This window comes from Schistosoma haematobium, chromosome 7, assembly GCF_000699445.3.
Source record: "Schistosoma haematobium chromosome 7, whole genome shotgun sequence".
Taxonomy (NCBI): domain Eukaryota; kingdom Metazoa; phylum Platyhelminthes; class Trematoda; order Strigeidida; family Schistosomatidae; genus Schistosoma; species Schistosoma haematobium.
In genome coordinates this window covers 18,310,077-18,322,651 of record NC_067202.1, presented here as the reverse complement: position 1 = coordinate 18,322,651, position 12,575 = coordinate 18,310,077, and the positions used below count along the sequence as shown (strand labels likewise).

General features: G+C 35.4%; 1 protein-coding gene across 1 annotated transcript in view; it reads left to right on the top strand.

The window, feature by feature from the left end:
• The window catches only part of DNAJC13 (DnaJ sub C member 13), a 115,436-nt gene that overhangs the window by 71,441 nt on the left and 31,420 nt on the right, over positions 1-12,575 (top strand). The window contains exons 28-34 of the mRNA XM_051208428.1: positions 396-597; positions 2,739-2,857; positions 4,988-5,069; positions 6,510-6,642; positions 7,972-8,456; positions 9,627-9,806; positions 11,338-11,736. Of these exons, the coding sequence (XP_051064596.1) occupies positions 396-597; positions 2,739-2,857; positions 4,988-5,069; positions 6,510-6,642; positions 7,972-8,456; positions 9,627-9,806; positions 11,338-11,736 (1,600 nt within the window). The remainder of the gene's footprint in view (positions 1-395; positions 598-2,738; positions 2,858-4,987; positions 5,070-6,509; positions 6,643-7,971; positions 8,457-9,626; positions 9,807-11,337; positions 11,737-12,575) is intronic.

The following is a 12,575-nucleotide window of genomic DNA, read 5'->3' as shown; positions in this document are numbered from 1 at the left end:
GTTTCCTGTAGACTTTAAACAATCATATAACGTCCAAATGCGGCTCATATGATTTTGCGTCACTTAAACTAACAACCTGATTGATACGAGTTCAACAATAGTAGACAAAGACTAGAGAAATATGACATTGGTCATCACTAATATGTAATCAGGATAGATGTTAAAATAGCTTTTCTAGAGTTGCATATGAGTATACAGAAGCATATACTAAGGTGTATTGTTGAAGCCTTAAGCAAATGAATATTCAAACCTGTTTAAAAGCTGTTTATTCCCAACTTGAACCTACTCTAGTTACATTGATTTATCATCCAGTTCATTTCAAATTCATCACTGTTTATTTTATATACCTCTAATCATTCATTCCTTTTTTTGTCTTACACATTTCCGTAATATAGACGTTATATGATCGGTCGAATTACATCACATTTAGCAGATTTCTCACCACGTTTACATAGTAATATACGTGCTATTTATCGATTTATCGGTATGCCAATTATCATTTATCCACAATTGGAAAATGAATTATTTTGTCATAATTATTATTTACGTCATTTATGTGATATACAACGTTTTCCTGATTGGCCTATACGTGACCCGGTAAATGTTTACTTACTTACTTATATGTTGTTGCTTTGCTTATTCTTGTTTTAGTATACCTTTTTGTTTTAACCATGTGCATTAATTGTCTATGATATGTATATATTTGTTTAGTTAGAACAATACAGAGTCCCATACTAGGACGAGACGGCCATCAAATGCTTCCAGGTTTTCCATGGTAGTCTACCTTCAATTGACTCATGATTTCAATCAGTTAAATACAGATATAACCGTATATGATTGTTTACGGTTAGATTGTCGTTAGACTGTACTACAGTAGACAGTAATATATGTATACAAAAAGTACGAACTAATAGTGTACTTGACCAAGTGTACAAATTTTGTTAAGAAGAATAAATCAATGGTTCATAATTGGAAATAAGTTCAAAACCTTGAAAAAATTGACATCGAAAGAACATTCATCTTAGATTATGTCCAAATGATTAGATGAGGAAATAGCGGTCACAGAAGAGATATGAATGTTACAGATATGTCATGAATATAAAGACTTGTTAGCTAGAGTACCCTTGTAGCTTCTGCCATATGTAATAAACAGGATTGAACCCGTTAAAGAAAGGTGGTGAGTAACCATAGTTCATTCGAAATTATTTGTTTCTGTCCACTGCATGACTGCTATCCGTTTATTGTGATAGAACGAAGCTATGTAGTGTTTTGGTCAAAACCTTTACTAAACAAGAATGGAGGTGTTCAATAACGCGTTGGTTCAGTTGTTTAATTGCACGCTCAATATTTCCTTTTTCATAAAAGCAGCTGATTACATGTATACACATGAGTGTGGTAAAGGAGTTAACTTATCGTTTGATTGAGGAACCACCATAGGTCAGTTAGAAAATGATAAACATATGTTAGTTTCATTACACATCCCGTTCATTGCCTTAGTCAGTCTATCTCGTAGTACATCACAAAATGTATCTTCATTGAGTTGTATCTCCAGATAGAGAGGCTTCTTACCGACTGTTATCACTACACTTCCCTGTTTGCTATATGCATGTAATTCTATAAAAAAAAAGCCTTTTGGGTTACATATTTCAATCGACATATTATGAATAAAGTCTAGTTCCTTGTTTATGCTGTCTTCTGAGCATATTTCCCAACTCCACTTACTAGTCATCTAGCTGCGTTTGTCTTGTATATATTGAAACTAACTCTTTGAGACTAACTTCGGACATTCCAAAATTGATTTGTTTTTGAAGAAGTTGTTTACACACTACGAAGGCATCAGGTGTTTGTTATGCAATATCATGAATTGAATGAATTTTGAAGTGTTCACCACTTAATTTTAACTTGGTACTTTAAGGGTTAAACGTTCTCTGTGAGAGCTGAATGTTCTGGGTTCGACTGTTCTTGGAGTCGCGAGTCCGCACTGCTTAGGTGTCACATACTAGAATAAAACAGTTATTCAGTGTTTTGTGTTTTCGACTTTTTACTTGCACGTTATTTGATGCGTATTCACTATTGAGTATATGATATTCTTTTCTCTCTGTTGTTTCAGTGTACGTGCTTTCGTTTATTGTACATATAAACTAACACCTAAACGGGAATTTCACTCGTTTAACTTGACTTTCAACAATAAAATCTACTATCTACTAGTTTATATGCTAAACTTTGAGTATCTGACTATTTAATCAACGCAATGGAAGTTATTAACCAAATACACATTTATATGCTTGATTTTTCAGTTACAATTTTCCTTCGTATAAAACCTTAGCAACACAATCCGATCACTCAAATCAAATTAGGTGTAGTGGAGCTTAGAATCTTCCAATGTCTTGATTAAAATGAATCACACATATTTTATTTTGGAATCTGACTTGCATATTCTTCAACGGACTTTTGACTAAATCGATGATGAATACTATGTGGATTGTAAAACACTAAATAATAACTTTTGGATCTCTTTCGTATTTATATGTATCCGGGGTGACACTGATAGAGAAATGGTGATGATCACCTTGACTAGTCATGGATAATTCATTTACTTTGCAAAAAAATGTCCACATTTGTATGCCTTACTTCATCATACGTATTCTTGTAAGAATGTATATGTAGCTTGTCCGAACTTTTCCTATGTAAACACACTTTTCCTTATGTTTAAACTTCTTTTCATAATTTTATTTTAGGTAGCATTATTACGTGATATATTGAAAACATGGCGTGACGAATTACAAAAGAAACCAGTGAATATGTCTTATGAAGAAGCATTAAGTGAACTTGGATTAGATCCAGCTCTGTTAAATTCGTAAGTAAATCAAATCACTCTTTTTTTTAATGTTTGATTGATTCACATTCACTTCCACACGGTTAAGAATGTTAGGATTCTGTTAATAATCGATTTGAAATGAGATCTTGAATGTTTAATTTAAAGTATGGTTTTGAACTGATATCAACTGAAATCGAAAGTTACAAGATGATGGAATATTATTCCACTTCATAGCTTTTGACAACTTGTCTCCTCTGTGCTGTAAGCATCTATCGGTCGAACTAAAGTGGGAGGATACTTTGTAATATCTCGTTCTGTCCTACTTTGACTGTGAAGTGTGTCCTCAATAAATAGATATTTTTAGATTACTAATATTTGATCATAGATGCCTTCGAATCACTAAACAATTATTTTCTAAACGATTGAGTGAAGTTAAATATAAGTTGCTACATGAAAATGGTAAGTTGGTCAATGGGGTTTTAGATGTTTATTAACTGAAGTAGTCCGAACATGCATTACATATGTCTATCCATCGTCTGCCGTGAAGCGCAACTATACATAGTGTAGTAGTGAGTTGGAAGAAAGCTAGGAACTCCCAATCCAAAACATTGGACCAATCCATTTTAAACTGAGCTGTGTGGACATGTACAACCTACTCAATCACAGTCATGTTAATAACTCCAATCAGTGGTTGTATAAGTCCGGTAACATAATTCACAATCGGTTTCTATGGCACAGTTCAGTTCGCTGTTCTGATGTGGCTTGATGGCTTGAATCGTTTAATACCATTTCCAGGTTCTGCATTCCTGATGATTAACTGACTGGATGACTTAATCCATACCCACAACATCACATGTGATTGTACCATATGGCATTTATGTCTCACAACGTGCATAATACCATGTATAGCTTATGACTTGGTAACTATTTGCTTGCTGGTGAACTTGACTTGCTCCACTTGATCTTCTAATTAAATTCATTCAACCGTAGTGCGAAAAAAGTCAGGATTATATTAGTTGCAAAACTATTAGATTGCTTAATTGTTTCAGTATTACAAGTTAACTAACTGTAGTTTAAAGAATAACTGACTCGATTCAAAATCCATTCAATCCGGAACTCATACGACGGACTACAGTGCAAAGTCGTGCATGGAGGACAGCTGACAGATGCATTCCAAGTAAGGACCGGAGTCAGACAAGGCTGTCTACTCTCTCCCTTCCTCTTTCTTCTGGTGGTCGACTGGATTATGAAGACCTCGACATCTGAGGGAAAACACGTAATACAATAGACAGTTCAGAACCAATTAGACGGTTTGGACTTCGCAGATGACCTAGCCCTCCTATCGCATACACACGAACAGATGCAGACAAAGACAGCCAGTGTAGCAGCAGTCTCTCTCTGGGAAGCATCGTCGATGAACAAGGAGGTTCAGATGCAGACGTAAAGACGAGGATTGGCAAATCAAGGGCCGCACTCCTACAATTGAAGAACATGTGGAACTCAAGACAACTTTCAACTAATATCAAAGTAAGAATCTTCAATACGAACGTCAAGGCAGTTCTACTGTATGGAGCTGAAACTTGGAGAACTACAACAACCACAATCAAGAAAGTACAAGTGTTTATAAATAGCTGTCTACGCAAGATACTCAACATCCATTGGCCAGATACCATCAGCAATAGCCTTCTGTGGGAGAGAACAAACCAACTTCCATCTGAAGAAGAAATTAGGAAAAGACAATGGAAATGGATAGGAGATACATTACGCAAATCGTCAAACTGCATCACGAGGCAAGCCCTAACTTGGAATCCTGAAGGGAAGCGAAAAAGAGGAAGGCCAAAGAACACATTGCGTCGGATAATAGAAGCAGATATGAAAACGATGAATTACAACTGGACGGAGCTAGAAAGGATTGCCCAGGACAGGGTTGGATGGAGAATGCTGGTGAGCGGCCTATGTTCCTTCACGAGGAGTAACAGGCGTAAGTAAGTAATGTACGTACTGTTGAAGAGTCTCAGCTTATCAGTTATTGTTGAAATGTCCCTTCAAAAAACTTGAATAGTATTTGGCTAGTTTCTACTTATATCATCTTTTTTTCCTTGAATTAATTGGTTTCAATTTTGATCAGTTCACTTTGTTCGTTTTCATACACACACACAAATAATGTAGGTCAAATGAAGAGTCATTTATTCGCCGAGCTTATTATCAAATGTCAATGAAATATCATCCGGATAAGAATCCAAATGGTCGAGTAAGTCGTTCTGATGATCAGTAGTGTATGTTTTATTTTTAAAATGAACATAAATTTTATTAGGGGGGTGAATGGTGATTATTAATATTTAATGCGAATATCAATAATCTACCGAAAATATAATGGTTGCTTGGTAGTTGAAACATTTAGCTTTCAACTATTAACTTATAGTTTCAATGTTTACTTTTATTAAGTTTGTTTTTGTCAACCCGACAATACAGTCAGTCAGTTACAATATAGAACCTGGTACGTATGTACATCGGCTCATTTTACCATACTATGTCCAAACAATACAGCGAGATGAAATTGTCAGACCAAATCCAAGAATAGTAGAGGCTGTAACATAATAAGTAGTGATTAAAAGGATTATGCATCGAAGAAGCGGTTCAGAAAGAAAATCTAAATTAGTGAGATGAAAAATATAAAGAAGTTATGGAGAATTCAGAAGCTCAGGATTTAGGGGAAGACAAAGAATGAATGCATCTGCACCATTGTAAACGATGTTGAGTCATATCATTGAAAGTCTCTAACCATAAGTTAAGATAATCACGTGTACCATGACCAGGTAGTCTACATCTACTAAAATGGCTTAGTCCAATTGTCAATGACTTCATGGATTGATGCCAAGTATTAGTTGCGCTGCTCCTAGCTTTCTTCTAACCTACTCTCCCACACCAGACAACAGCACCCATCCAAGTATGTGGTAGTTGGTGTCTTACTAGAGTATGTAAATCAGTATTCAGTTCCTGGTTTACAGTTCATCAATTTAAGTTGAAACAAAGCTGGCGGTCCATGGAAAAACAAAAGTCCGCTTAAGTTAGATTTACAAGATACGGGGAACATTAATTTGGTGTTGCTTGCTTGTATTTCCCATTGTGGTTTAGGATTGCAATTGATCAGTCTCTTGTTAGCATCTTGTGCGGATTGCCTCGGATAGTAGTGGAATCCAGGACCTAGGTTTCGTGCTACGTCGCACTCATCAGCAAAGTGTACCTGTAATCTTGAGGGAACCGATGCTCCCTAACGGATTCGATCCCGCGTCGCCCAGCTTCACAGTTGCAGACGTTACCACTGAGCTATCCGAGTCGCGACTGACTTCCTGTAGGACAGATGTATTTAAAATTGATTGATCATCACCCATGTGTCAAACAGCAAGAAACCTAGGTCCAAGGTTTCCTGTTGACTACTTTCAATCACCATCTTATTTCAACATAGTGCACGTAATGTCGAGTCACCAAGACTGTGGTGGCCACATTTCAACTTGGCTGTTAGGATTCGATCTGCACTAGGAATGACCTGACACACATAACATTGGTCACCACCCAGTGATCAATCAATTGTAAACATATTAAAGTCTATAGTCTATGGAATTTAAATTATTTTATGTGAATATTTTCGTTGATCATCTGCATTTATCCATTTCTTTTGTACTTTTCTTAGGAGAAATTTCAATCGTTAACCAAAGCTTATCAATTTCTATGTAATCGTAGTAAATTATCACGTGGTCCAAATCGTCTACATATTCAATTAATGCTTAGAGCTCAAAGTATCGTGTACAAACGTTATCGTTCTTGTAAGCTTCTCTTTTTTTAATCGTTGAAATTTTTATTCATTGAATCTCCTTCCCGTATGAATTTGAATGTAAACTATAGATAAGTTTATGTTGATCTATTTTAAAATTCATTGCAGTACTCGTTGAAGTAAAAATAAGTTGAAAGAAAGCTAAGGAGTGACCAAATCAAAATGTAAGGTAGTCTATGTTAGTAGATGTAATTTACTTGGTTGAGGTCCCCGGTGGTTGGGGATTTTAGGTGACAGTCTGGAAAACGAGTTGCACTATAATGATCGAGAACCATACATTGTATACTTCATTTGCAAATTTTCTATCGATCGTCTCATTACTCACCGTTCCTTCATTGTTTTTACTCCTCATTTACATTCTCATTCTCTTCAGTTCAATCTTCACAACCTTCTGCTGCCAGACTTTCGACTTCTGGCTGGTGTTACATACTACGTCTGAATAGCATAAACCACAGTGCTAATTTCAGTTTCAAGATTATTCTATTCGTTTTGTTTACACTTTTTGTGTACTATGATTGATTCCCCTATGATTCAGATCCGTTCAATAGTTTCATCTTGGTGTTTTAATGTATTGTATCAACCTGGGCAAATGTACATAAATTTTGTGCTAACTTGATCTGATTCATAATATGACTAACTGAAATATATCAAACTTCTTCCTTTGATTACAAGTTCGCAAAATAATTTATTGACTTTTTATTTGAAATGTTCTTTACGTGATACAAAAAAGGTCACGGACTGGAACCGGATTAGTTTCATATGCTTTAGTTTAGTTAGCCGACCTTAAGATATGGGAGTTTTAGCCCGACATCAAGTACAGAGACCTATAAACTATGATATAAGCTTTTAGTGGCCCTGTATCTGACTCCAGTTAGATCGTATGATGATTGTTACTGAAGTATACATACCCTCAACTCTCGTACATAATTATCGACTTAAATCGCGTTAGTGAACAACGGAATGAAATAAGTTAAATACGAGAATGAAGTTTGACTACATATAGTTTATACACTTATTGATCCGAATAGACAATCCTTGAAACAAAGCGAAGGAAGCGAAACGAATTGGCGTGTAGTGGAGAAGGCGAGTGAGCCAACTCGATTTATTCAAGCTTGCCTCAATATTTATATTCAAACAAAAATAAATTACAGACACAATAAGTATGGTAAGCAATTAACACACATCCGATCATAAAATTTTAGTCAATCCGTAAGTAATAATCATTCAATACATTGTTATTTTAATCCATCTCCTAATAATGATATTGATGATGACGATAATACTTTTGTTTTTATATTTCCATTTATTGTATATAATATAGTACTTATTTCAGAGAAATACGCTGGTTATCCAATGCTTGTAGCGACTATACTCGCTGAAATATCTGATGATAAGTTATTCTCGTATGGAACACAAAAATCGGAAGATCAAACTGAAAATACTGACACTACTAATAATAATTCACAATCTTCAACATCAAATAACAAAAATCGATCCAATGAAACTGTAGAGAATGCTGTTCTACTTGTTGCTGCAACAGAATTAACTTATGAAACTGTAGTTACTAGTGTATTGAATGCAGAAGAATTACGCCGTGAAAATGGTATTCCCGTGTTACAAAAAGCCTTTTCACAATGTTCTAATTTTTTATCACGTACATCAAGTCGACCTGGACATATTGTAGTTGAAGTATGCGGACATATTGTATCAGTGTTGGCGGCTGCATCTCTATTTCCTTCTTCACGTCAATGTATACAAGAGACACCACAATTGTTGAAGGATACATTAAGATTACTATATTATAAAGTGAGTTTTGTTTCCAAATTTTAGTTTCGTCAAAGACTAATTAATCAATGTCCAGGGGACGTTAGAAAACTGCCTCATCCTATGTTACGATTCTCTAGCTGTACACACTAGTGGCTTCATACTAGGCCGAACACGAATATCTCCAGTTTTCGTTGCAAGCTGGTTTCATAACAAAGAAATATTCTCCAAAATCCATCTAACTGGGACGTGTTTGGCCCAAACTATGAAAATGTGACTAAAATGCCTTTTCATCTTTATAAGATCAATGTTTATTTTAAATTCTAGCTGTAATTATTCTAAGAATAAGGTGTTATCAATAATTCTAGCAATAACTGCAAAAAGTAGAATTCTTCATAAGTGTAATTTCATAGTTTGCTACTTACTTGCTTACGCCTGTTACTTCCTCGTGAAGGAACATATACCGCCCACCAGTATTCTCCATCAAACTCTTTCCTGGTCAATTCTTCCCATTTGTTTGCAGTTGCTATTCCTTCTTTTCATGCCTGCTTCTGATTCCCGACGCGATGTGTTCTTTGGTCTTCCTCTTTTCCGTTTCCGTTCAAGATTTCACGTTAGAGCAGTTTGATGATTTCCAGCGTCGTTTCCTAATTTCATCTTCAGATGGCCGCTGGTTTGTTTTATCCCATAGTAGGTCATCACTTATAATATCCAGTCAACGGATATCGAGTATCTTGTGTAGACCATTGTTTATAAATAATTGTGGTAGTAGTAGTTCTTCATGTTTTAGCTCCATATAACACATAGTCTCTAATCACTATGTAATTTACATTTGGAATTAATATCTTATCATTGTGAATCGTATTTCATCACTGGATTAGTATTTCAAAACCATCCTCTCTACAGTTGTTTGGTTTCAACAATCCAGCACTACTGATCATTAGCTTTCATAGTTAAATGATGTTGGTTTACATTAAGGCATATGAACTCGTTCTTTGTTAATAAGTTCAGCTATGGATCCAAGTACTTGGCAAAGATTGCAAATGTTATCTGAAGATACAGTTTCACTGGTACTTATTAACCATTTACAATATTTGTCTATCAACACAATTCATTACATCATTACGTCAGCAACACAGTTAAACAAAATAACATTAACATCCATTATTCCCTTTTTTTAAAAAGTTCTCTTTTATTTAATTTTCTTTACAGAATTTACCGAAACTTTGTTGTTTAACTGCAACTTGTATAGCGTCATTTTGTATTGATTATTGGTTATGTGTAACATGTTATGAATATGGCGGTTTGTTTCTTCTCCTTCAACATGTATTGAGCTACGACTTCACACTGGAAGAAGCCGGTGTTGAAATTAATGAAGAAACTAATTCACAAGTAAGTTAATTGTTAAATGGTTTTGATCTTAATGCTTCTATGTTTATCCATTAATTAATGGTCGGCAATATCGAGACTGCGGAAGTTTGTTGTACAACGAATGCGTTGTAGATCAAATATTCGAGCTCTGTTCGAGATGTATCTCGGCTGTTTTTACTTCCCGATCGATGACATTATGGAAGGAGATTTTCTGTTTAGGGATATTAACAGAAAACTGTGTTAGCATTGAAGGTCTTGTTGATATGGAAGTGTGATTATAGAAACTACAGGGTTGACTCCTTAAGGCTGATGGCGCACGAATATTTTGTGAGGTGTTCTCGGTGTGTTACCTCAATATTTTTCATAATATACCCTGGCACTAGGTACTGTATGTTTAACTGTGAAATATTTGGAGTCAACCATTGTTAATACTTCTATTGTGAAGACAGCTTAGTTTCAAATGCTATTTATCAGTAGGACTCACCTTACGTCCATCACTATTCATTATAGTCGACAACACCTTTTTGTCCTCAAAATAAATAGGTAAATTGAAGTGAACAATATTAATCGACCATAGATGTTACCTTAATTCGGTAGTCCGGCTTGCCCATCGTGTTGACTCAGTAGTCGAGCTTTATATTACCCGGAACACTTGTTCCTTTAGATCCCACCACCCTCAAGCAGGTTGGTTGGTGGATGATAAGTCTAAAAGTGCAGTAGCTTAAGGTCCGAAGAATAAGTCACATTGCTGACTGTGGAGAGGTGTGACGGAAATAAGACGTTCACTTAAGACAACCATAATCTGTGACGATGCTGCCCTCTCACAACGGAAAAATGCTGCACCTCACCCGAACCCTCCCCCCAGATCTCCGTCCTTGAAGGTGAAGCCTTTTAAAGTACCAAGCTAAAACATCAAAAGATTATGTGTGACCGTTCTGAATACCTGTCCCTTAGGCTCTGCTGTCACTCTGCCAGTTCACTAAGACTACGACTAACACATTTTCTTTTTCAGGACGCTGAAGAAAGATGATGTACAATACCATTCAAGTAAAAGATCTTGACAGCCAACTCATAACATATTTGATGATTACACTATATTCCTCCCTAAGTCGTCTGTGAAACAACAGAACAATTTCTACAATACAATGAGTATTTCTATAGTAAAGTTGAAAAAAATGACTACATTATTAATATTTTGTAGTTTTCCGTTATCGATATTGAGGATTACAAGTGTTCAGTCCATGTATCAACATTGGACAATTACGAACTTTTACTAATATCCCTATCCCTCCGCCTATTAAATAAACTAGTGTCTATTTAGACTCAGAGGAAATACATTGATGTTACAAACGAAAAAGTATTGGGTTTGCGTCATATTATGTTAAATATCAACACTGGGATATATTAAGCTGACAAGTTTCAGATAGGACGAAACTCGAGTACAATAGATTTCATTGTCAGTCATTTATCAAATAAAAGTAACTATTATTAAAGTTTTTTGAACAAAGAATAAATTTACCATGTAGATTATTTGTTCTTTTTTTTTTCTAAGGTTTTAGCAAATCGTCTAGCTTTATTATCATTATGGGCTATTGGTCGAATGGTAAATGGTTATGCAACTGGTCGTGAAGTAACAGAAGATGGTTATTTAATGCGTGAAGGACCAGATGTAATGGAAGCATTAAGTCGTTTATTAACACCACATTTAGCTAGAAAAATTCTTGAATTAAATATATATGATTCAAGTCAAATTGGTCGATTAAGCAATGGAAATAATGATTCACAAATTTTACATGATTTCCCTTTAGATACATCTAGAGGGAAGTATTTACGTTCATTAGCAAAATTATTAACTACAAATTCTGTAACACCATATTTAATATGGGATAATCGTTGTAGAGCAGAATTGGAAACGTTAATTGATCTACAAGTTGTTCGTTTAATTAAAACTGTAAGTATTCTATTCGTGCAATATTATTATTATTATTTGTTCATTTGTACACATAAATATTGGTACAAAAGAACACCAAATACATATACCCACCACACAAGTCACTTGATTTGCGTATGGGCTGTGAAACTAACCGGGCGTCCAAACCGAAGCAAGTTGTTTTTTTAGGGAGCCACACCCCGACCTTTGACCTAAAGGTCTGATCCACAAGGCAGTGGAGCAACGTTAGGAGATGCAGTCCCATGATAGCCGGTGATTAACAATTGGTTCACACACTATTTGTTCCTTCAGGATACTGGAGCCCATGTGCACCATTGATTTAGAATGAAGGTTTTCCAACTGCCTTAGGTGAACTCTCCGTGTCCCCTAACCCGGTTAAAGCTCCTACCGGACATTCGCTTTTCGTCCTCTTGATTTCGTAAAGAACTCTCTGCTGCTTGAAGGCAGTGAGTAGAGAATTATTATTATTTGTTTTATCTGTATTCTGAAGCGGAAGATTTACTAATTAATGTGGAATTTTTTGTATAACTGAAGTTCCATGTTAATATTTTCTGGGCTTGTAGAATTTGACGTTGAGATACTCATTTCACATTCCGAAGAAAATCGATTACTAAGTGATCTGAGGGCAAATTCTTAGTGTTGGATGTTTTAATGGTGTGATGTGCATTTTTATCATAAGCAAAAAATAAGGTTGGAAACGTTTTTTTTCTAAAATATCTTATTTCCGTTGATGGATAGTTTTTCCGGTACCAATGGTGAACGAAGAAACTTGCTGATAAATATGACTGAACGCTTGAATCGGTTTCCTAAGCGCTCTTAATAACTTCAGGCTTGATCTA